The 25,883-nt window shown below is 44.1% G+C and overlaps 1 protein-coding gene across 2 annotated transcripts in view; it reads left to right on the top strand.

Moving 5' to 3' along the window:
- The first annotated feature begins 8,194 nt into the window (after positions 1-8,194).
- FBXO21 (F-box protein 21) overlaps positions 8,195-25,883 on the top strand; it is a 38,788-nt gene continuing 21,099 nt past the window's right edge. For both annotated transcript variants that reach the window (XM_072952862.1, XM_072952861.1), the window contains exons 1-7: positions 8,195-8,447; positions 9,339-9,474; positions 11,555-11,649; positions 18,047-18,168; positions 20,685-20,831; positions 21,130-21,266; positions 22,229-22,365. In XM_072952862.1, the coding sequence (XP_072808963.1) occupies positions 8,209-8,447; positions 9,339-9,474; positions 11,555-11,649; positions 18,047-18,168; positions 20,685-20,831; positions 21,130-21,266; positions 22,229-22,365 (1,013 nt within the window). In that variant the 5' untranslated portion in view covers positions 8,195-8,208. The remainder of the gene's footprint in view (positions 8,448-9,338; positions 9,475-11,554; positions 11,650-18,046; positions 18,169-20,684; positions 20,832-21,129; positions 21,267-22,228; positions 22,366-25,883) is intronic.

Below are 25,883 nucleotides of genomic sequence, written 5' to 3'. Positions count from 1 at the left end.
AATCTGTCCCTCATTCCTCCAAGCTGGGGCTGGTAGCATCCCCTTCCTTGAAAAGCACACACTGTCCCCCAGGTTGCCCTTCCAGAAACATCTCTTTCACCCCGTCATGCCTCTGCTCACAGGCACTTGGGGCCATCAAGGACCAGAGCGGGAAGACCAACCCCTCCGGCCAACATTCAGTGCCCGCTTCAGCCACAGGCAGCCTGTGAGTTTCTGTTTTGGCCCCTGCTTCACACAAAGCTTCCAGGCTGCTGATTCACCCCAAGGGTTCTAACCACAGCTTTTCTTTTCCTTCTGGCTGGCCTTCGCTTCTGACACTCCCCTTACATGGAAAAATGCTGAGGGCTTGATTCAACACTGCCTTTGCAGGGAAGCCCTCCTCTACCCTCCAACTACACTTCCTGCCTGAACCAATCGCTGGGCATAGTGAAGGTACTGCTTTGCAATAGTTGTGTGTCCGTGTTTTTATCTGCTTCTGTGTATCGGTTACCTATAGCCACAATAATGCCGAGTAACAACAGTCACAAAAGTCTCCCTGGCACACTGCTTTATTGCTGCAGAGGTTGAAGTCAGGTTGCTATGAGCCAAGGAATTCAAATAGCCTCTACCAGCTGGCAAAGGCCAAGAACAGATGTTCACCCAAAGCCTGCAGGAGGAACACAGCTCTACTGAGTCTTGCTTTTAGCCTCATAAGACCCAACTGAGACCTCTGACATCCAGAGCAGCCAGAGAATAAATCTGTGCTGTGTTAAGCCCCTAAACTGTAGTAGTTTGTTATAGCAGCAATAGAAAAGTAAAATCTATACTGAATCTGTTTCTTACTACTCCCGCCATAGGGAAGAATCCATTTCCTTATGTTTGCCAGCTTCTAGAATCTTGGCTTATGGCCCAGCATCACTCAAACCTCTGCCTCCACTGTGACATCTCCTCTCTCTGACCCTAACCCTCCTGGCCCCCTCTTATAAGGACCCTTGTGATAACACTGAGCTCACAACCGTTGTCCAGGATAATCTCTGCATCTCAAGATTCCTAACTTAATTACTTCTGCAGAGTCCCTTTTGCCATGTCAGATACCTATGATATTGTGGTTTATAATAAGAAACATCTGTTTGGTCTTGGTCCTAATTCTAGCCCAGAGCCCCTAAAATCCTTAGAATCTCCTGTGATGAAAGCAATAAAGGTATCCTGTTATTCTTAACAAATCCCTTCCAACCACACGTGACTTTATGTTACTGTGGTGATTTTTGGAAAGCACCTGAGGAAGGGGGCTGGTTGCCAGGGGAACCTACCAGGTGATTAGAGCGTTTGAACTTTCAGTCCTTCCCCCGACCTCCTGGGAGGGGAGAGAGGCTGGAGTTTGAATTGATCGCCAGGGGCCAATGATTTAACCAATCATTCCTATATAAAGAGGCCTCCATGAAGTCCCAAAAGGACAGAGTTCAGAGAGCTTTCAGGTTGGTAAAGAGGTGGGCATCTGGGGAGAGTGGCGGGCTCAGAGCGCAAAGACACTCCGTACCGTTTCCCCACACCCGGCTCTGTGCGTCTTCCACCTGGTTGTACCTGAGATACACCCTTTTACGTTACACTGATAATCTAGTAAGCAAAACGTTTTTCTGAGTTCTGAGAGTTGCTCTAGCAAATTAATCTAACGCAAGGCGGGGTGGGTCATGGGAACCTCCCAGCTGTAGCCAGTTGTCAGAAGCACAGGTGACAGTGATGTGGACTTACAATATGGCTTTTGAAGGGCAGCAAGGGGGAGGCAGATGGTGTCAGAATTGAGTCAAATTGTAGGATGCCCAGCTGGTGTTGGAGAATTGCTTGGTGGTGTGGGGGAAACACATCATAGCCATGTATCCACAGGTTCTAGAGATTAGAATGTGAACTGTTTAGGAACCATTATTTAGCCCACCGGAATCCACTGTCTGGCCCTCAAAGGTTTATGTCCACCCCACGTGCAAAACGCGTTCAGCTCAATGGCACTGCACTCACAGGCTTAACTTATTCAGTAGAAATATAACGAGGACCTAGTATGTGTCAAGCTCTGCTGTAGATGTTGGAAGCCAACCAGTAGCGTTCACACTCTACCAGGAGGGGAGAGAGACAGTAAGTGTTTTTTTAAGGAGTTTGTTGGATAGTGATGGGTAATTTTGGGAAAAAAAAACAAAGCAGAGTTACAGAGGGTTTAAAGTGAGGTGGCCAGGTAAGGCTTCATCAATTAGGCAACTCTGAGGAGCCTTGAGGAGGGTGAGGGAGCAAGTCACAGGCATCCAGGGATGGTGGGGGGAGGTGGTCTGAAGAGGGGTCTCTGTAATATAGCATGAGACCCTCTCATACACCTTAGCAGGACATTTAGTAAATATTTGAGCAAAATTGGGTAGAGGTCCCGTTTAAGGGAGGTTACCTTTTATAGGAAGAAATGTGTTCATCATGGAATTAATGAAACCAAACTTCGGGCCCCTTACTTGAAAAGACCTCATCCAAGGCCCCTCCTTTCCTCGTTCTGCATAAATGCCCTTCTGTTTACTTGTGATTCAGCCTGTGTATTCCTTTTCTAAACTAGGGCCTCCAAACAGTATAAGCTTCAGGCCCCTGTTGACTGAAAAACAAAACAAAACAAAAAAACCACACAACCTTAAAGTTGTGAGTTATGTTTTATTCAGGGACCTTCTGAGGACTATGGCCTGGGAAGGCCACCTCTCAGAGAGCTCTGAGGAACTGTTCCAAAGTGATAAGGAGGAGCCAGGAGATATAGGAGTTTTGCTGGGGAAAAAAAAAAAAAAACCCATGTAGTCAAACATCAAAAGACTACCGCTAATCACAGAAAAACCCCAGGTATCTCCAGTTAATGATTTCAGTGCTTTTTGATGTGTGGAAAGATGCAAGAGTCTAGGCTCATAGAAATCATTCCTTTGATATGCATCTTAGCTATGTAGGGCCAGTATCCTGTTTTTCTCCATCCTGAACCCCCTCAGGGTACACCTTTGGGGGCTACTGATAACTTGATGGTGGCAACATTCTTGGTCCACACACCACAAAACCTGAATCTTCCCATGCGGGGGGGGGGGTAGGGGGGTGGAGTCTGATAATCACACCAGTGTGTGTCTTAGGACAATTTGAGGGTGTGTCCTGAATGAAAAAAGGGGTTCTGGGAGGGCACAAGACAGAAGAAGCAGACCTAGTCTGTGGTCAGAAGACGTGTGTTTCTGCAAACAGTTTCTTGAGTCAAAATCTAAAGGATGAATGGGAGCTGGAGATGGTCCAGGAAAGTGGAACTGGATTACCAGGCGGAAGGGAGGGTCTAGCAGTTGGTCCAGAAGAGGAAGGATGTGTATATTTATTGTGAGAGCAAGGAAAGCCATAGAAGATGTTAAGAGGGGTTGAAATGGTCTCCCTAGCTAGACCAAGGCAATCTCCTGGGAGAGGAATATTGAAGTCTTCCAGCCAAAAATAGCCAGAAATTCGCCAATGGCCTGCAAAGATAGGTTTTTTCTCTTGCTGCAGCAGGGCGAGGGGCACCCTGGAGGAACTCCGGGCAGTCGGGGATTAGTCAAGGATTTAGGTTTGTGCTGGGTGATTTTAAGCAGGAGCTCACATAGTGGGGACCAGCTCAGGGTTAAAAACAGTCAGCAGTTTAGCAAGAGGGTACTGCAGGGTACATTAAAAACAGAATTTTCCCTGTTGCCCAAATGGAAAGAGATCCATTCCCTCCTTCCTTCCTTAGAGCATTTCTTTAAGGAATTCTGTACATGTAGATCTTCCCTTTGTCTCTTTGATATGGACGTAAATCTTTTTTTGTGGACGCTAATTTTTTTATACTGTTGTAAACTATACATAACAGGAAACTTAACATTTTACTGTTTTTTAAAAATTTGCATTCTTTTCTATTGAAGTATAGTCAGTTTATAAAAAACAATTTTTATGTCAAAAAAAGTACAGTCAGTTTACAATGTTGTGTCAATTTCTGGTGTACAGCATAATTTCAGTCATATGTATACATACGTATATTCGTTTTCATACTCTTTTCCAGATTTAACTATTTTTAAGTATACAATTCAGTAGCATTCAGGGCATCATTATGTTGTGTAACTGTTGCCACGATCTCTTTCCAGAACTTTTCCATCACCCTAAACAGAACCTCTGTACCCATCCAACAATAATGTCCCATTCCCTCCCTGCTCCCAGCCCTTGGGAACCTCTAATCTACATTCTATCTCTATGAATTTGCACATTCCAGATGTTTCACAGAAGTGGGATCATACAATAGGTGTCCTTTTTTGTCGGGCTTCTTTCACTGAGCACACTGTGCTCGGGGCTTATCCATGCTGTAGCCTGTGTCAGTGCTTCACTCCTTTTTTCTGGCTGAATACTACTCTGTTGTCTGTCTGTGCTACATTTTGCAAATCTTTTTAAAGTCTCTCCAAGCTTCTTGCCCATTTTACAGCCCAGGAATATTTTTCTTAAGAGCCTTCGAACCATCTCTCTGAAATGTAAATATCAAGGAAGACTGTATCCTTATCTCCCTGTGACGTGGGAGTTTGCGCACTTGGTTTCAGGCTGTAACCACGAGCTTATCACAAAAATGAGAATTTTTATTATTCTTTGAGACGAGGGCAGTTAGGTAGCACAGTGTGTACCCCCCTTGCCAGGTGACCTTAGGATGAACTGGGAAAGAATGACCTAGGAAAGGTGTAATCAGATCCTCTTACCTATTAAGTGGATGGTAATTTACAAGCCACCATTAATCTGGGGAGCATGCACGTAATGCCACGTTTGGCTGTATGCAGAAGGGGGGGATTTTGCTCTTAATCTCATTAGCAGGTTATCTGTGATGTGCATCACTATCTGCTTGAATGTTTGTTCAACAAAACTGTTCTTCGTCCCTAGAGTGGTGGAGATGATTTTCTGGACTGGCAAGTGATTTAAATTTTTCTCCATTCCTAAGAACAGCTTACCAATCACCTGTGCAGTTGTTGGGTCTCATTCTACCTGATTGGCTGGAAACTTTACCAAGATCTGAATGTCATCAAGGCTGATATTCACATTCTTGGGGCCAGGGCTGAACTGTTAAGAGCCACACTGGGGACACAGCCTGGGACAGCGGCTGAGGAGACAGAGAAGAGACAGATTTGAGAGAGATTAGAATCAATGTTTTAGAAAAGAAAATTGCTTCCCTGTTCCCCTCAAAAAATTTCTTTGAAGAAACTGATGTACAGAGAACTTAACCTCTGTTGGTTAAGCATCTGATTACAAAGAATGCTTCCCAACACACTTATAAAAGCCCAACCCTCTCTCCAGGCCCCATGGGATCTAACAGAGGTTAGTGTGTGCAGGAGTTGAAAGCACAGAATTTGGAGCCACCACCTGATTCCAGTTCCCAGCTGCCCAGCTGAGCCCCTCCCCATTCCCTGGCCTGCAAAATCAACGGCACAAAAACAAAGTGGTTGTCAGCTGCTAGGTTTGGGGTTCAGTTGTTACGCAGCAATAGGAACTGATACATATGAACTGTTTCACCTAATAGGAAGATCTATCGTTATCCCCACTTTATGAGGGATGGGGGAACCCAGGCATGGAGATGGTATCCTCTTTGGGGCATTTGGATACAGATGGGGAGGGAGAGAGAGGTGGCAAGGTTGGCAACAAGTTCCAGTTTTGCAGGAACGGAGGGATGGGCAGCTCTTTAAGCAGGAACCACTGAGAGAGGACAAGGTAGATCGTGGGGGGTGGGAGTCAGGGGTGGGTTATGATGTCCCTTCCGGATAAGATGAGTTTCAGGTGCCCAAAAAGGAATGTCAGATGAGCAGCTGGTTAAGTGAGTCTCGATCTCAGAGGAGTGGGCTGGGCTGAAGAGAGGACTGTGAACATTTAAACTGGGTTTGAATCGCCGTTCCAGTATCTGCCGCTGCTGGAGGGAAGGTGGAAACAAAGCGAGGAAAATTCCACTGAATTTAGAGGCAGGAAGGTCCAGACTCTATCCCAGAACTGCCAGATGCCAGGGGCTACTCTGACCCTTTCTGTTTTAATGACGGCAGTAGCAGAAGCAGCGGAAGCTGTATTCCCTTGAAACCCTGACCCTCGGGACCTCAGATGTGACTGTCTTTGGAAATAGGGTCTTTAAAGAGGTAATTAAGGTAAAATGAGGTCATTAGTGAGGATCTGAATGCAGTATAACTGTTGTCCTTATAAAAAAGAGATTAGGACACACACACAGAAGGAAGACCATGTGAAGACACAGGGAGAAGACAGCCATTTATAAGCTAAGGGGAGAGGCCTCAGAGAAAGTCAACCCTGACAACACCTTGATCTGGGACTTCTAGCCTCTGGAACTATGAAAAAGTACATTTCTGTTGTTTAAGCCACCGGTCTATGGCACTTTGTTATGGTAGCTCTAGCAAATTAACACAGCAGTACCACACTTTCAAAACAAAGAACATGGAGGTGAAATTCACATAACATAAACATTTTAAAGTGAATGATTCAGTGGTATTTAATACACTCACAATATTATGCAAGCACTACCTCTATTTGCAAAAAAAACATTTCCATTACTCCAAAATAAAACCTGTACCCGTTAAACAGTTTCTCCCTGTTCCCCCATAACACATCTTTTATCAAGCACTTTCTCTGGGTCAGGTACTGTTCCATCCACTTCACATAATGTACTCATTTAATTCTCACAACAGTCCCAGGAGGCCGACATTCTTATTACCCCATTTTACGGATGAGAAACTGGCTATCAGAAAGGCTAAGTTACTTGCTCTAGCTAAACGGTTAGACAGTTGGCAATCAACAGGTAATTACTGAGAAGCTGCTTCTCTGCAGGGCCTGGGTCAAGTAACTGGGCATGCATAGGTGAATCAAAGACAGTCGTGATCCTGAAGTTGCTTCTGATCCAGCAGGAAAGACTGAACGGTCTTTAAGTAACTAAATGCAAGACTATAAAATGCTGGGAAGGAGTTATATCTGGGGCTGGGGCTGGGGTGAGGGAAGGCAGGGCATCTGGAGAGGTTAAGCTAAGGCCTGAAGGAAGGGGAGGAGGAGCAAGGAGGAGGATGTGCTGGTGCAAAGCACATTCCAGACAGTGGGAATAGCATACATATGAAGGCCAGAAGTGGGAGGAAAGAAACCAGCTTGGTTACAGGGAGGCTTGTGAGGGAAAGAATGGCTTCAGATAAGCAAGGAGAGGTAAACAGAGATCTGTCCCTTTGCAACAATGTTAGGGATTTCAGATTTATTTCTAAGGGCAATAGGGAGCCATGGATGGCTTAACACCATCCATTAAGAATAACTTGACTAGTTCAACTCTGAGCATTCTGATTCCCAGGTTGGGGGAGAATACTATATTGAGCCTCCATGGACTGACAACAGATTATTTTGTAACTCTATGTCTCCCCACCCCCTCATTGGACTTTGAGCTCCAAAGAGGCAAGGACACTGTCTTATTCACCTCTATATCCTCAAAGCACACAGTGCAAAGCTTGACACTAAACTGAGTTTAAAAAAAATTAGTAGATGCAGGCACAGGAGTAAGAGCATGCCCACCCACAGTTGAGTGGGAACTCCTGTTTGGAGGATTCTGTCCAAGCTCTGTTACTTTTTGTCTCTGACTTTGAACCAATGACTCCCACCTTTATGAGCCTTGTTGTCCTTATCTGTAGAATGAGTATAAATATAGCACCTAACATAGAAAGCTCAAATGAGGAGTCCTTGAAGAACATATGTAAAGTGCTTGGCACAACACCAACTCAAGTATATTAAGTTTGGTAATATTACAGCATACCGGTTTAGAGCACAGTGCAGCAGAAGTCAAGCTGATCTGGATTAGAATCTAGGACAAGGGACTCTCAACATGTCTACTCATCTCCCTGAACCTCAGTTACCCCATCTGTAACTTGGGGAGAATAACAGTTCATAGGGTTATTGGAAAGGTCTGATGAGCTCATGCACAGGATGCATTCAGCATACAGAAAAAAGATGGATGCTACTATTATTGTCCATTCACAGCTCCGGGGCCCACCGAGCATTTGTTTTCCAAACCTCATTTCCTTCCCCTGGCCGCGGCGGCGCAGCCATCGGGAGCAGCTAGGAGCGGGGAGGTGTGGTCATGGGCGTGGGCGGGGCGACCCTGGCACCCGCCCCTCGAGGCGGGTGGGCGGGGCGAAGTGGTTCCCTGGCGCGCGCGCGCGCGGCGGCCTCAGGTACGCGGACAAGATGGCGGCGGCAGCGGTCGACAGCGCGATGGAGGTGGTGCCGGCACAGGCGGAGGAGGCCGCGCCCGAGGCGACCGGCCTCAGCTGCCTCGTCAACCTACCCGGCGAGGTGCTGGAGTACATCCTGTGCAGCGGCTCGCTGACGGCCGGCGACATCGGCCGCGTCTCCAGCACCTGCCGGCGGCTGCGCGAGCTGTGCCAGAGTAGCGGGAAGGTGTGGAAGGAGCAGTTCCGGGTGAGGTGAGCCAGCCGCCCCGGCCGCCCGCGCCCCCGCTCTGCGCCCCCCGGGGCCCCGGCCCGGCCGCCCTGAGCCGCCGCCTCCCTCCCCGCGGGCGGAGGCCACCCCCGGATCCCACCCCCGGATCCCACCCCCGGACCCTTCCCGCGGACAGACAGACAAAGGCCTCCAGGCCGCCGGCCCCTCGGTCCACGCCGCGCGGACCCGCCGGTGCCCAAATTGCGCATCGGGAAGCGGCGGGCAGCCAGGCCTTCCATAAAGGATGACGACCGTAGTATCACGGCTGATGCATTTCTGCGCGCTTCTTTTGTGCCCGACTCTGTGCTAAAATGTTTACACCGACCCGGTGATGCGGTGATCCTAACAGCCCTTTGAGGAAGCGGGCGCACCATCCCCTGGCTGTAGGCTGAGAGCCCAGATTTAGGTGTGGGACTCGGGATAAAATCTGGTCCTGGCGTACTCGCCATATGACCTTGGGGGTAGCGACTTCCCTTTTTTAGCCTCATTCATCGACTTTAAGCGGTGATGATTAGAATTAGACCTACCTTTTACTGTGATTATTAGATGAGATGATGTGTAGGGAGCAGTTCTCAGGGCCCCGCTGTTAGGAGGCGCACAATTAATGTTCACTGTTATTGTCATCACTGTGATTGTTATTGCTACAACTGGCCCCATTTTATAAATGGGGAGTGGAAACACAGTATTCATATTGCTACGCCAAGGTCACACTGGGAGCGAGTGCATGCGTGCCGGGTGGAGATTTGAACTAGGTCCATCGCCAGGACCACTGACCACTGAACCCAACTGCTTTCCCTGTTTTCCAAGGCTGCCTTTGATTCGTGTCTGTCTGCCTTTGAGTCTGTTAAGCTGAGGGGGTGTTTCTCTCCTTGTAGGTGGCCTTCCCTTATGAAACACTACAGCCCCACCGACTACGTCAATTGGTTGGAGGAGTATAAAGTTCGGCAAAAAGCTGGGTTAGAAGCCCGGAAGATTGTAGCCTCATTCTCAAAGAGGTTCTTTTCAGAACACGTAAGGATCTGTTGGTGGAGCTCTAAGCGTTTGCTTGGTAGTGGTGTATGTGTCTGGGTTTCTAGGCATGAGCTCATCCAGCTCTTTCTGCTGTCTCCCTTTTCAATGCTCTCACAATCCCTTACTCACTTAGATGGCTGCAAGAGTCATTGTGTCCTTTTCCTCCTATCCAACAACATGAAGCCATTTGTCCCTGCCAGCTTTACTTTTTCTAAAGCCAGAGAGAGGAAAGGGGGAGGGGGAGGGAGGGACCCGCAGCACAATGTGCAGGGAATCGAGACCAGCATTATTTCTCTTTAAGTGGGTTAAACATATTTTTTGCAGCCTCCACATGATGGAGTGGAGGGGGGGAATCATCAGTAATGGAACGCTACAAATTTCACCCAGTTCTTTTCCCAGAAGGGTTGACAAAATTAATATGCTTCCTCTCTTTGGCTTTGCAGGTTCTAACCAGTAGTGAAGTGCATTATTTGTGAAGGTAACAGGATTAAAAGCTGTCTGTACATCAGAATTATTACTCCTTCAATTACATTGTCTTGTATTCATTATCCCTGAAAAAATTTTTTTTCCTTTTTTTTAAATACTGCTGAAATGCGTGGGTTTGTCTGTTTCCTTTCCACAAAGTGTCTCTCACAGAAGTTTCTGTATCAGGTCCAGATTCTTAAGTTTTTGTAAATCTTTCTTAGTGTGGAAAATAGTCCACACTAATATTTTAAGTTTATTTCTTTTTTTAATTTCTTTAATTTTTTAAAAATTCTTTTGTTTTTTGTTGAGGGGGGAAGGTAATTAGGTTTGTTTATTTATTTATTTTTAGAAGAGATACTGGGGATTGAACCCAGGACCTCATGCATGCTAAGCGTGCACTCTACCCCTTGAACTATGCCCTCCCCCTTAAGTTTATTTCTGATTGGAGGTCTAGAAATGGAGCCAGTCTGATTTATTTTACTATCTGGTTTCCTGGAGATTAATTCCCATTTTCTAGTTTTAATTACTATTAGTTAAGGGAGTTCACACATTTGAAATGTTTTCAAGACTTTTCAAGTTTAGAAAGGGAAAATTTGAACTTTGAACAAATTTGAACTTATTCCCTTATAGAGAATAAAACTTGATATTCCCTAGTGTAATTCATTTCTAAATAAATGTTAATGTCAAAATGGACAAAATTTGTGTCCTACCTTGGATAAGCCATGCCCTGGCTAAGAGCATTCATAATCACAGATTCTCAGTACTGGTTTAAACGTGTTTGCATACCCATATATTTGGGTGTTAGGTATGTTGGATGCACGTGGACATGGGTTACTAGTTTGCAATCTCTACTTATAGTCCAGCTGGTTTTGTGTGTGTTGTTAATAGCCTGTGCCTTTGTCTAATAATAATGAATTGTTGTGTTTTTCCCTCCGCTCCGTCTTTCCCTGCACCTCTGCTTAATTAGAAGTATACCAAGGACTTTGAACATAGTAGGAATATACTTGAGACTGATCTGTGAGTGAATGATTTCTTTGGCTCAGGACCCTTGTATTCCTGTGTTCTCAGCATGCACACAGATTGACATGAAATTTGCTGGCTACTTTAAAAAGAAAAGTGGGAGGAGTAATAGAATTTTAAACTGAGGGGATCTTACTTCTCATTGTACCACCACCTCAGTTTACAGAGGAGAAAACACGCCCAATGGGCTGAGGGATCCCGTCAAGCACCGGACCTCTCTCTCCGGGCCTCTGCTCCTAGTTGAGTGCAGCACAGACTGTATGGAGTCATTATTGTGAATTGTGACCATCTTGTATTTCTGGTCCTTGTTTCAGAGCTGTTTTTCTTCACATTAGAACTCTTAAAGTTATTGCTTTCAGAAATCCCAGTCTATGAAAATATATTTAATTCACAACTAACAACATGATCCAAAGAAATCATTGTCACTTCGTGTATTAGTTTTCCACCCATGGTCGGTGGTGCGAGTTGGTGTGGGATAGGTGTTACTGTTTCCACAAAAATGAGCAGCTTTGTTTGCAACTCAGGTTTGTGCGTGAGAGTGATGACGACACCATTGCTCGTTACTGAGGCCTGTTTGTATGTGTCTTCTTCGTAGGTCCCCTGTAATGGTTTTAGTGACATTGAGAATCTTGAGGGACCAGAGATATTTTTCGAGGATGAACTGGTGTGTATCCTTAACATGGAAGGAAGGTAAGTCGTTTTAGCAAGGATTTGTTGGTTGGTTAATAATAACCCCATAATTAATTGCTGTAATTTTGTACGTGGCTGAACTATGGGATGTGTGTTTCCAGACATTTTCATGATGCATTCACTTTGCTGTAGTTGTATTTTTGAAAAATTCTGTGTATATAAGATAAATACACCAAGACCGTTGATAAAGAAATGGTGCAAAAATTCTTTTGGAGAATTAGTATTTAGTCTTCCTATGGGTCAAATACTGTGCTCTGGGCACTTGTATCTGTTATGTCATTTGGGTAATACAAATTATCCTTTCTTGTCACTTCACCTACCACTGCCAGATTGGCCTGTCCTGAATTGAGTTAAAAAAAAAAATTTCTGGGCCATGTCTTAATTTAATGGATGATTTTTTTTTTGTAATTCCAGAATTTTGGTAAGAAATAATCTTACTTTGACCATTAATATTATACATATTTGGCTGAACCTTTCTTTTATCTCTCCCAATAAAGAAGAATCCATTATTTCTTGGTTGTTGCTTAAATTTTTTTTGTGCTTCATATTTTCTGCTGTGAAGCTTAATTTCCAGTTTACCTAAAAGAGGACTTGGCTTCGAGCCTAACTTACCTACAAAAAGATTTTCTGCTCTAAAAATGCTGGAAACTTTACTAGTGATGGAAGATAAGAATGCTAGTTTTAACATTTTCCTTAAGGGAGCTCATTGTGAAATGTCTCACAAACAAGATGTAAGACATTTTTCTTGTTGTTTTTAAGGAGGTTTAGGAGAGAGAAATGTCTATCAGTGGAACAACTGTGGGGGGAGGTAAGATGTGACACTATTCTAGGCCTTGGATGAGTTCTGATGCAGAGGTCATTTTTCCGTTTCTATTTTGGTTTATCTATAAATGAATTGAAGTGTGATCTAATAGTCAGTATTGTGCAGCCTTAAAAATAAAAGTCGGCCTGTGTTTTTTTTAACGTACGTACACATAGACTTTTAAAGACATAAACTTATCATACACACTGGGTTTATTGGTTATGGATTTGGTTTGATGTTTAGTGCAGACTTTGTATTTTTCTCATTCATGTTCTTTTTCTCTTCCTCCCTTCTCCCCCCATTTGCACTGGCCTTCCCTGCCCCTGCTCCTGTAATTTATGATGACAACCTAGGTTGTATGTTTCCATGCTAATATGATATATATGGGGGTGGAGGGGGAGCGTTACAAAATTGTGATCCTACAAAATATATATAATCCTTTTCTATATCTTTGTTTTTCTCATTCAACGTTGTGGAAATCTATCCTAATCAACTGGTAAAAATCCAATTCACGTTTGTTAATAGCTGCGTACTGATTCGTAGTATACGCCATGATTTGTTTAACTATCCCCCTATTGATGGGTAACCACTTCCTTCATTTTGTGTTATGTGGAAGGTGACGTTTCTAGTGCTTTCATGTCTAAGGAATGGATTTCTGGGAATGGGTTGCCAAGGTCAGACTACAGAATGTTATTTGAAAAACTTAAGAGGTGGCGTGTCCTTGAATAAGAAGACTTGCCATCACAAAAATGTCAGTTCTTCCAAAATTAATACATAAACTTAGTGCCGTTCCAATTAGGATCCAACAAGAGTTTTGGGAGGGGAGAGCTTTGTGTGTTTTAAATGGATAGTATTGTTTTAAAATATGTACAGAAGAGTAAATTCACAAGAAGAGCCGGAGAAAACAATTTAAAAATAATTACAGTGGGAAACTTGCATCACTAGCTATTAGAACATATAATAAAGCTACCTGTTACCAAAGCAATATAGTATTTAAATAAAAATTGCTATGTCAGTGGTAAGGATAATTAAAAAACATGTCCCAGCATAAAAGATAATTTAATATATTTAAACTCAGAGAGGAAAAGATGAATTCTTTAATGAATGGGATTGCGCATAACTGAAAAGAATAAAACTTGCATCACATGCAGAAATTAAATTCCAAGAGGTTAAACAACCTAAATTTTAAGATTATCACAATGAAAATGCTTCAGGAAAATAGGGGACTTCATGTACAGCCTAGGGATGCCTCCTTAACTAAGACTGATGATGCAGAAGTGATACAAAAGTAAAGACAAATGACTTTGCAATAAAAAAGGACTTGTATGACCAAAGACACTAACAAAGTCAATAGAATCCTTAAAGCTTCCAAGAAGAAATTGAAAACTGTACAGAGTACAGGAGGATGACAGTCCCAGAGGAGCAACTCTTAAGTGGCTGGCAGTCAAGTAAAAAAAAAAAGCTTTAAATGCACTCTTCATTGAAATGTTGCTTTTGTACTTACCAGATTGGCCAAAAAAGACTAAATATGCACAACCAGTAAAAATGTATGTCATTATAGTCTTTTTAGACATAATTATCATAAATATGTTGCTCTTTGACCTGCCACTTATTTTGAGCCTAAAACGGTTGCTTTTTAATGACAGAATATTCTCAGAATATTTGACAGAATATTTGTAAATGTTTTGAGGTGCTCGTTTTCATGAGGATCCGCTCTGTAGTCATTCCTGGCAAATGCTGTTGTTTGGATATGGAAAAGTAAGAAGGAGGAATGGTAGTTTCTGTAGATGCTAAAGCACCAATCTCTGGATACTTGAAAACAATTTGCATTTATAGTGTTCTTTGTGGTCTTAAAAAAGAGTACATCGTACCATAAAGATTTGAAGCAACATATTAAAAGAGTATACACTGCACCTGAGAAAAGTGACCCAGAATGACCAGCACTGAGACATATTTCAGTCAAACTACTGGATTTTAAAAAGAGAAAAGTCCTTTGTGCGTCCAGGCAGAAAAGATGAAGTGACTTACGAGAAAATCAGAATATCGTCAGACTTCAAGAGCAATGCTCTGTGCCAGAGGGAAAAAGAGGAACATGTTTAAGAAACTCAAAGATGGAAAATGTCAGCCAAGTATTTTTATATCCAGCCAAACTGACTTCCAGGTATAAGGGCTGCGGAGAAACTTACCCACTTGGAAGAACTCAGGGACTTTTGAGCCGTTCCTGAGAAATGTGCTAGAAATGAGCTTCAAACAACTGAAATAACCAGAGAGACTGATGAAAGGACTAGTGGTGAGCATTAAATACGTATTCTAGGATTAAATCCAAATGACAGTTGACAGGGTTCTTCCTCTATTGTATGTGATGGCCGTGAACCCTGACAATGTAGATACAGTACAACTGTCCCCCCCAAAAAAGCAGAGAATCTGGGAGAACCTGAGCAAAATATTTAGCTGTTTTCAGGAATCATCAGATTGATGAAAATATTGGTTTTGTTTTTCTGAGGCAGAGGTGTGTGTATGAAAGAGAGCAAGATGTGGAATAAAGCAAATGAGTGATTATGTAATATTCTTTAAAAAAATTTTATTTGGGGGGTAATTAGGTTTTATTTATTTATTTTTGATGGAGATACTGGGGATTGAACCCAGGACCTCATGCATGCTAGGCAGGCGCTCTACCACTGAGTTGTACCCCCCTCCCCTGTGTGATATTTTGATTCATCTCTGGTATCCTGAAGAAGTGGGATTCTCCTGGAAGAGAAAAGATATAGACATAAAAGAGAAGAAGGTAAAAACTGTATAGTTCTGAATTGGAATTAGATGTGTCAGTGTGAACTCATGAGATGTTTTGTATTATTTAAATTTAGACATTTAGGTCTGTGTGTGTGTGTGTGTGTACACACACTTATACACCAGGCATACTGTCTCTGCCCACTGGAAGGGTCTAGAAACAATAACCAGCCTAGTAGAAATGATCATCCCTAGCACCTAGATTGCAGTCTCCATACTGCCCCCCATTACAGGAAGCCAGGGGTTTTGGAGGAATGGCTGATTCTAGGTCCAGAACAAGAAATGTAAAAGAGGACCGTGGAAGCATCTTGGAAACCTGGAACCAGATAGCAGGAAAAGTAACAGTATGTAACGTCAGAAGTATTCAGGGGCCAATGTGAAGGGGCTTCCTTTGGCCAGAGATGTGTTGATTTGAGCATCAGTATGGATAGTAACTAGAATGAGTTGAAACACATCAGAAATGTTTAGCTCCGTGAGTTCATAATAATACTTAACAACTAATTGGTCGCCTTTAGAGGATAATAAGAACCCAGGTAATTATTTTGGAAAATGATAAAAGGAAAGAAGTGAGCACTTATCCTGCCTTTACTGTATACTGTGCCATTGGGGGACCAGATAGTAGATGAGGGGGAATTACTCTTTGTAGAAGTATTCTAGCTGATAAATGAAAAGGCGTGGTTGAATTAGCATATCCTCGCTCTATGACCTGTGATGAACTAACGGACCTGGGCCTTTGAGTAGCAATGACTGCTTGCATCACAAAAAGGCAACCAAGGCCTGATTGCCCCCGTATGGAAGAGCTCACCGCCGCCTATGAGCAGTCTTGCCAGTTAAGAGGAGTCTGAATCTGATCAAGCCTCTACGACCAATCTGCAGGAATTTAGAAGACAGAAGGGCATGTTAAACTACACCAGCTGGACACAGTCAGCAAGTTCCAGACTGTGGACAGGTCAAACAACCAGGTTTCTTCAACAAATCAAATACGAGGGGAAGAAAAGATGGAAGGGGGTCCTGTAAACTAAGAGACTTAGAAAGACGTCTGACAGACTCGTCTGGAGTGTTTAGCGATGACGTTTGTGAAGACTGCAGAGAAAAGCAGGATAGTGACGACCATAGAGGTGTGGGCTGTGATCATGTCATGGAGGGAGGAGAAGGCCCATGGAGGGCTCCTGGGGTATCTGCAAAGCTGTTGGCCTCAGTGGTGAACGCAAGGGTGTTTCCCTTATAATAATTCAGTAAGCTGTTTCACGTGATCTTCTGGATTGGCATGCTTTACAACTGAGGTGAAAATGCTGGGAGGACCTAGCTCTGCGATTTTCATTTACTATCTGAAGATTGGAGAGTCCTTTGTTTATTCATGAAGCCAGGCAGATAAGTTAATCATCGTCTCCCTCCTACTTGCAGTATATCTGGGAGATCCAGTGAAGAATTTCAGTCACTTAGCAAGTCTTAATTGCGCACCTGCTGTGTGCCAGACACTATTCTAGGCACTGGTGGTACAACAGTGAACAACACTTAAAAAAAACCTTGCCTTCATGGAGTTCACACTCTAGTAGGGAAGACAGGCGCTAAACCAGATCAGAAACTGAGAAGTATATGGGGAAATAGTAATCAGGGAAGAGCGTGAGGGAGTGGTGAGGGATAGGGTGCAGTTTTAAATACAGCGGTGGGAGGAAGCCTTACACAAAGTGGCATTTCAATCAAAACTGCAAGGAGATGAGGGCACACATTGCAGATCTCCAGGGAAAGGATGTTCCAGTCAAGAGGAACTGAGTGCTAAGGCCTAAGGTGACCTCCAGCCAGGTGTGAGGAAGGAATGGCCAGGAAGCCAGCCTGGCTGGTGGCTAGACTCGGGGGCAGGGGTCAGATATAGGAACTGAGGTCAGACAGGTAACAGGATGAGAATTTAAAGGACCCTTTAGGTCAACATTTCAATGTAAGCTTTTACTTTAAGCAAGGTGGAAAACCATTGGAGAGTTTGGTGCAGAGGATTTTTTTGCTGTGACTTAACATGTTAGCTGGAGCCCTCTGGCTGCCATGCTGAACATAGACTGAGGGACAGGAAACTACTGTGATGTGGACAAAAATGGGTGGTGGTTTAGATGAGTTAGTGAGATGTGTTCACATTTCTGGTACATTTTGAAGATAGGACTAGTAGCATTGGCAGATGGGTTGAATGTGGCTTATGAGAGAAAGGAAGGAGTCAAGGATAACTCCAAGGGTCTGGCCTGGCTGGAATGGTGGAGTTGGCTTTATTTGAGGTGGGCGTGGCTCTACGAGGGGATTAAGGTTAAGTTCTCACCAGACGCCGAAGTGGGATGGGATGTAGCAGTTGGATATACAGGTCTGGAGTTTAGGGGAGAAACCTGTTCTGGAAAATAAATCAGTATGGCTGATATCTGAAACCCTGAGACTGGGTGGGATCACCATAGTAGCAAGTGCTGAAGGAGGGAGGCTGCTGCCCGAGGCCTGAGTGCCAAGCAGCCAGCAAGATTCCAAACCCCTCGCTTCTGTCTCAGACTCACCCTGTTCCCCTAACTTTTCAGGTTTCTCTGTCATTTCCTCCTAGTAAATCTGAAGCCAAATGGGTAACTGTTTCTTGAATTTGTGCATGGCTAATTTAGTGTGCAGTTACCAATGCCAAGTCCTAAACTGTGCCACGATGATAAGTACTGTATGCTCGTGAGCCAATTATGCCTTTCCTGTTAAGTAGCCTCTTAACATGGCATGATGAGTGTGGAGTAAAAAAGGGATAATTGAAAGCTTTAATATCTTAATTCTTACTGACTTATTGTTTGCTTTTTCCAGAAAAGCTTTGACCTGGAAATACTATGCCAAAAAAATTCTTTATTACCTGCGACAACAGAAGATTTTAAATAATCTTAAGGCTTTTCTTCAGCAGCCTGATGACTATGAATCGTATCTTGAAGGTGAGACTTCAGCATTGGTACTTTGCAAGGCAGCTAAGTTGTCCGTAAGGGCAGCAGTGGACACCATCCCTGATGAAAGAGCAGGGGAGAAGTAAACCATGCTGCGTCGGCTTCTGGCGGTTGAGTTGTGTGGTCTGATCAATTAGGTAGGCAGACCGACTATGTTTAGAGCTAAGATCTTGTCAAAACCTTTAGCTGTGTCAGCTGAAGAGACAGTGTTTTCTGAAGACGCGCCATCGGTTCAAAGCATGAGGCTAATATTTTAGCTAACAAGGTTAATTCCCTGTTTTTCTGAGCTTTGAAGCCTCGTTTCCAGATTAGAAATAAATGTGTCCAGTTTTGTCTCCATGTGACCTCGAGCCAAATCCCTTAACCTCTCTTGTTGGAGTTTAATGAGGACAAAGTGTTCTTGCATGTCAGCGAGTCTGCTTGTCCACAATGAGAAGTGAGTGGACAGAAGTCAAGGGGACAGGCAAGAAGAAGGGAAGAACTTTTTTTCCTACTGAGTTGAACAAGACCAAAATGGGACTTCATTTTTCAAAAACATTTAAATTCTTAGCATATTACACAAACACTCCATTCACTGTGGTTGTGAAACAGAGATACGGCTCTTCACTCACTTTCATTCCTCCTCCCAGTGATTTACCCAGCTCATTGATTTTTTTTTTCCTTTCCATTGTTTTCCTCGGTCATATGTCCCTTCTGTCCCTGTTCTCGAGCAGGCTGTCACCACCCGGCAGCAGCTTTCTAAGTACTACTTGTTTTCATGAGCATCACTCCCTCTGGCCCTCAAGTCAGTCAACATACAGTGCCAGCCCAGTCTGAAACCCAGCCTTTTCACAACTCCATGTGAGCCTGCAACGTGGCCAGCTGACATCCTTTTTAAATTAAATCTATGCCTGCTTTCAACATCCTCCATAATTTGGTCGGGCCTTCCTGTCTACTCTCCGAAATGTCCCATTTGCTCCAGCCAGGCCGCTGTCCTCATTGGCACCCTTCAGATGCACCTGGCTTCACTTCCTCATTTGTGATACCCTTTTTCCTTAGAGTTCCCTCTTAAATCCTGCTCGCCCCCCCAAGTTCATTTCAGGTTTCGCTCTCGCTAAGTTTCTCTGACACCTGCAACACTTGCAGAGTTTACTGCCTCAGACCTAATATAGTAGCAGTGGCTGGTGGCACCCTGTTGCATCCTTTCTGTTTCCTGTGTGTACAGGGTGTTTCTCCAGCAGTCACTACGTTTTTTGTGTTCCTTGTCCTTATGTTATGATCACCATGCTCCACAATACCAAGTGCAGATTCTTGTCCATTGATCTCGTTGACTATACCATCCTAAAGGAAATGAAGAATCTGCCTCAGTTCATGAAAATAAAATATCCTTACCGCCCTGGAATCTTGCCATATGCCTCCTGGAGTTGAGAAGCAGCTTCTATTTATTCCACAGTCAGGAATAACTCGACAGGCTTTATTTGTGAAAATGATTACTTCTCTTTCATCTTTCAAATATAAAGTAATATTATCATTGTCAAGCAGCCCATCCAGATCAGTGCTGTGGATGTTGGGTAGCTACTTGGGGTCTTTTTGTAGCTGAGTGAGTGGAAGTTGGCTCCAAGTTTTGATCCTCGGTGACTAGAATTATCTGATGCCATTGACGAAGCCTAGGAATCATGAGTAGTCGACTGGGCTGCGGAGACATCTTGTGCAGCATAAATTCCTTCCAAGGAGGCCCAGGAGCCAGCCCCTGGCGAGTGGCAAAACTGGGACTGGGGTCCAGGTGTCTTGATGCCCATTGCAGTGTAGGTAGGAGGCCAAGATCCTGAGGTGGTTTGAAACTCTTGGATTTAAAGTGACTCTCCAGCTTCCCGAGTGAAAACCTCCCATAACCAGAGGAGCAAGTTAGCCCTTTGGGTCTCGGGTTAAAAAATGACCTAAGGTGGTGAAGAGTGGTGATTTTCCAGAGATAAAGTCTCCCGTGTGCTCTGTACAGCTTTTTAGCTGCAAGTTCCCTGAGTGTAACTCTTCATCTAATTTCAAAGTCCAGTTATCTCCAAAGTCCATTTACTGGCTCACCTTTGAGAGGAATAGTTTGTTGAAATGGCGTATCTGTCATTCAGGGCCTTCAGCTCTCCCCCCCCCCCAAATCAAACAGCTGTCTTATAATGTTAAGTTTCCAGAGTGGTTGGATTTTGAACTAAAAGAAAATTAGAGAAGGGAGAGAGAAGTAGCTCTAAAAGATCTCCTTTATGGCAGTTATTTCTCGTTGTAGTAGAAATATGGAAACATGGTGTGTATCACACAGGTTTTTGAGTCCATGACCTCTGAGAGAGGTTTGGTTTATTAAAATAATAATGATGAGATGTAGGCTCCTCTGTTGTGAGAATGTTGCTCCTTCTCAGTGTATTAGCAGCCAGGCCTGGAAGCGTATCTGGTGGGGATGGTGTAAAGAGTCTGGGGTAATGACCACTGATAAGAGAAGGGTAAACATAGGAATTTACTCGGCAATTCTTGTTTATTTTCAGGTGCAGTGTATATTGACCAGTACTGCAATCCTCTCTCCGACATCAGCCTCAAAGACATCCAGGCCCAGATTGACAGCATCGTAGAGCTTGTTTGCAAAACCCTCCGGGGCATAAACAGTCGCCACCCCAGCTTGGCCTTCAAGGCAGGTGTGGAATTGCTTTGGATCCACCTGTGTTTGCAAAAGAAAACCTAGAGTAATTGGTTAATTTGGGAAATTCTGCAGTGCGTTCCCATTGTGTCTCAGAAAAGGGATGGGTGACAACCACATGTTCACCTGGACGATCTAAGAGACTTCCAGTACATGTTCTCTCCTCCAGCCTGGGTTGGCAGCACCTGAGGAGCATTGTGGGGACGTTGCCAGGGTCTGCATGCTGAGGGCTGTTGGGGACACGGGTCACAACCTTACTTGTGCTTGTGTCCTCAGAGTAGGGCTCTGTGTTTCAGGTGAGTCCTCCATGATAATGGAAATAGAACTCCAGAGCCAGGTGCTGGATGCCATGAACTACGTCCTTTACGACCAGCTGAAGTTCAAGGGGAACCGAATGGATTACTATAATGCCCTAAACTTATATATGCATCAGGTAAATATGAGTATGTTAGGAAATACAATACATGTATATTAAGCTCATCTCTGGTAAGTAGTACAGTTTGAGGGCAAGTATTAGATCTGTTCCTTTCTCAGTGCCCAGTGAAACTCATTGTTGCCTCTACCATGAGGATATCGCTGTGGATTTTATCTGCTTTATCACATAGCGTCCTGTGTCTGAAAACCCTTGAGATAAGTTCTTGGTTAGAAATAGGTGTTTCTCTGACTCAGTGTGATCAGTTTGTCTTATAAACACTGAACTGTGAGGCTAATCAGGTCTGTCTTTATACATTGGCCTCTAGGAAGATGGGAGGATGTCTGTGGCCAGGCACGCTGTTGATGCTTAACTGCTGTTTGCTTCCTGCTTGGCTCCATTTTCACATCTATCCTGTTGCTCTCCATGAGACTTGTATTGTCTTTTGTCATATCTTCTACACTTTCCTTGAAATGGCCTTCAGTTCCTCTTGGAAGAAGGTGGGCCCTCAGTCAGAAGTCTGCAGACTTCTTCTGTGAAGGACCAGGCAGTGATTTCTCCTGGCTCTGTAGGCCTTGTGCCCTCAGTGCTCGCCGCTCGGTTCTGTTGTTGTCATGTGAAAGGAGGCCGAGACCGTACAGTAACAAAGGAGTGTGGCTGTGTTCCAGTAAACTTTATATGTGGACATGGATGTTTATATTTCATACAGTTTTCACATTTCATGAAGTAGTATTCTTTCAATTTTTTTAAAACATTAGGAATAAACTCTTCTTACTCAGGCCATCCAAAAACAGGTGGTGGCCCCGATCTGGCCCATGGTCTCTAGTCCACAGAGCCCTGATCTAAATAAATAGAATGTTTATCCATTTCAGCTCAAAACCTATCCTCCAGATGCACAGTAGGTGCTTGTCAAGAAGGTGTGTGGAAGGGATGAGAAGGTGTGGGTCATCTCTGTGGAGCTAAAGCCTTTTCTTCTCCTCCAGGTTTTGATCCGCAGAACAGGAATCCCAATCAGCATGTCTCTGCTCTACTTGACAGTTGCCCGGCAGCTGGGGGTCCCCCTGGAACCTGTCAACTTCCCCAGTCACTTCTTGTTAAGGTGGTGCCAAGGTGCTGAAGGGTGAGCCATCTGTGACATTTTGTGATTGTCCTATGGATTGACTCCTGCTGTGCTGAGAGGAAGTGTAACTAAACAGGTTAAAAAGAGGACCGGGGTGGTGATGGAGCTGGTTTGTCTCTTGACTGTATCCGTGTCAGTGATCTCCTTGTGGGAGAAGGGCACTCTGATTCTTTCTGTCTTCTTTCTTAAAACTGCATGTAACTCTCCCATTATCTCAGAGTGAAACATTTAATTTTACAAAACAGGACCAAGAGTTCAGGGTCTTATGTGAACCTCAGACTCCCTTTGTTCCACAGCAAATCAGTACAGGAAGTTCTTGAAGAAACTTCCTTTCCAGTCCTCCATAAAATCTCCCCTAGCCCCCCTTCCCACAGAAGGGAGGGGGAGGGAGGAGGGGAGGGAACGAGGCAACCAAGTTCTTCAACCAAGGTCTTCATTCGTGTGCAAATGTTCAAGTTGTCAGAGATGCTCCTTTTAGGGAGGGATGGAGACTGATGTGCATTTTGTAGACCAGGGCGAGTTCTATTTTGTTCTCTTTTTTAAACCTGGTGTCCTATTGGACATGAAACTCCTTTTTAGCTATAGTCTAGCTTTTCTGAAAGAGTAGTTCCTCATGTAGGTAAAGATATTTTTTAAAGTGCCATCTAGAGAAAAAAGAAACAAAGCTGTTTGATTACATCCTGTTATTTGAAACTACTTGCTAATGACCAGCTGTGGTACCCTTTGGTGAGGTGATGAGCTGTATAACAGAAAGTAGCTGAGCTTTGAAGTTAGCCTGGGTTCAGACCTCGGCTTCCTCTGAGCCTCAGTTTCCACCTCTGTAAAATGGGCTAATGTGTTTCATAAAGTGGTTTGGAGGGTTAAATGAGAGAACCTAGTGCTTTACACACCTGGTGGAATTTCTTTTTTTTTTTTTTTTTTTTTTTTGGTGGAATTTCTGATGCTGGTCTTTTTCCACCTCTGAGGTGAAGAAATAAAACACGTGTGTTAAGGCGAGCCTCCTCGGTGTTCCTACTTAGCCCTTTCTCCCTCCTCTCCTCTCTAGAGGTATCTGCCAGTTAGTTTGAAGGTATTTGTTATTTCCATGCAAATTTTATAGTTTATTACATATGTATGTTTCTTTAAATAGTAAATACAGGCTCCCTTTGTTTTCCAAATATAATGTGTTCCTTAAAATGTACTGGATGGTTTCTCTTTTGAATAGCAAACACCCCTTTTCCATTATTTCAAATGGGAAAACTGCTTTTTCAGCGCATTCCTCTCCCTGAATAACCTAACCAATTTTCCCAAATATTCATAAAATATTCTTAAATGCTTATATAATAGTCCACTGAGGATTTCTGCACAATATAGAACATTTAAAATAACCAATTATCATATTATTTACCCAGTGACTTACTGCTGGGCACATTTGTGTGTGGTAGCAGGAGCATTTTCTCTTCTTAGGCTGCAGTGTGCATACAGTACAATCCAGACAAACAATGCAATAATTTGTTAGCACCCCCGTCCCCTGGCAGACACCAGCACTGAGACCCCTGAAGGGCTGGCCTGCGGGCAAGAGGTGGGGATGGTGCGGGAGAGCGCACAGCCCCTCAGCCAGCAGCTGGGCTGCAGGCCCTCTGCCTCCTCGCTGGGACTCTGCCCCTCAGGCCCTCTGTCTCTGTGTCTGCACCAAGACCATAGTGTCACACTGACTGTGAATTCGTCATTAGTCCAGTGGGTGGTAGAGCCGGACCCCCACTCAGAATTGCCCTGGATCCTCTGAGCCTTGTGTTCCTGTGTAGCTTTAGAGCTGCTTACAGGCTCCCTGGAAGCCCTGTGCGGACGTTAGCTGGCCCCAGAGCTTCCTTCGGACTCATGCATTCGCACGAGGAGTGTGGCCAGCGTGCCACTGCTGAGTCTGTCTGTCTGCGAACATGTCTCCCTCCACATTTAAGCTGTTTTTAATGCTCTTTAAAAGGTTTCATCATTTTCTACATCGAGCTCTTTGAGATCTTGTTAGATTTACTCCTGAGTACTTTAACTTCTTGTTGCTGTTGTAAATGGTGACCATTTAAATTATGCTTTCGAAACGGTGGTGGTATACACTTAGATCTGGGTCTGATCATCAGCGCCTCCACTGAATAAATTATTACTGCTAGTAATTGGTTGACTCTTTCAACTTTTCTGTGTAGACAGTCATATTGTCTGAATTGGGACAGTTCTGTTTCTTCTTTTCTTTTCTAGCCCTAATGTGTTTTTGTTTCTGTTACTTACTCTGCTGGCTGGGGCCTCTTGTGCAGAGTGGATAGAAACAGTGATGGCAGGGACTCTGCCTTGGGTATGACTCTAAAATTTCACCTCAGACGTGCTGTTGGGGGCCGTACCTTTCATTGAGATTATGAAAGCTGCTTGCTAAGTTCCTAATTTGCTAAGTTTTATTAATTAGGATTTTTTTCCAAAATTTCTTTTCTGTGCGTATAGATAGGATGATACAGTTTTTCTCTCTTAGTCTGCATGTGCTAAAATAGATTTTTTTTTTAGTGGTCGAATCCATTTCATTCTTGAGGTAAATTTAACTTAATCATGTGGATTTTTATAATATATTTGCTGTATTTGATTTGCTTTTATTTTATTAAGGATTTTTGCCTGTAAATTTGTGTGCATTTGTGTGCTTCTCCTAGACTCAGAAAAGGGCTGAAGAGTATTCCTTATTTCTGGAAAATTTATATCTGTTTTGCTAAAGGTGGGCTATTCATATGACTCAGAAGAAATCTGGGCTTTTTAGCATCCCGAGAGAAAATCTCTTACATGTTTTGCAGTGGGCTTAAGATGCAAGTGAAACAGTTGCTCACAACAGGCTAAAAACCACAACTCTCCCTGAAACAAAGTCTCCCCTCAATCCCTCAGAAGTCCTCACAGAGTGAGTGCAGTGTGGTAACACGGTGAGGACCTACTTCGTGTGAGCGCCGCCCCACACCGCACGCACGGGCCATCCCCTCGCGGGAGAGCGCTGGTCATGGAAAGCAGCTCCACAGAGGGGAGCAGTGGGATGGAGGCCAGGACAGCTCTCTGTGGTCTGGGGCAGGTTCCCAGCTCAGCCACAGGCGGGCTCAGCAGATCTGTACCACCCGAGTGTGTCTGCAGAACTGAGGCCAGAATACTTGTGGTTCCAGGCACTGTCACTGTCCGCGTGCCTCCCGGGCCCGGGGTCCACAGACGCTAACTATCGCTGCTCTGTGGGAGTAATGGGCCGCCTCGGGTGGTCCATAAATATTTCCACTGGACTTCTGATAGATACGCCTGGCAGTGACTTTTAGGATTAATCTCCATAAAAAACTATATTAGATGGCATAAATCAGCGCTGTTTCTTAAATGCCAGTGTGCAGCAGTCTCAACACAGCAGAGCAGGTATAAAGGTCAGATTTTAAACTTTGGACAAGGCCTTGATATTTTCACTGGAAATGCCACTGTGTTAACATTCAGCATCTGATTTGAGCTACTGATTAGGGGAGTTTTAAATATTGACTTGTTCAGCT

Source organism: Vicugna pacos, chromosome 32, assembly GCF_048564905.1.
Source record: "Vicugna pacos chromosome 32, VicPac4, whole genome shotgun sequence".
Classification (NCBI taxonomy): Eukaryota; Metazoa; Chordata; class Mammalia; order Artiodactyla; family Camelidae; genus Vicugna; species Vicugna pacos.
Note: the sequence above shows the minus strand (reverse complement) of the source record. Positions and strands in the feature narration are given on the sequence as shown.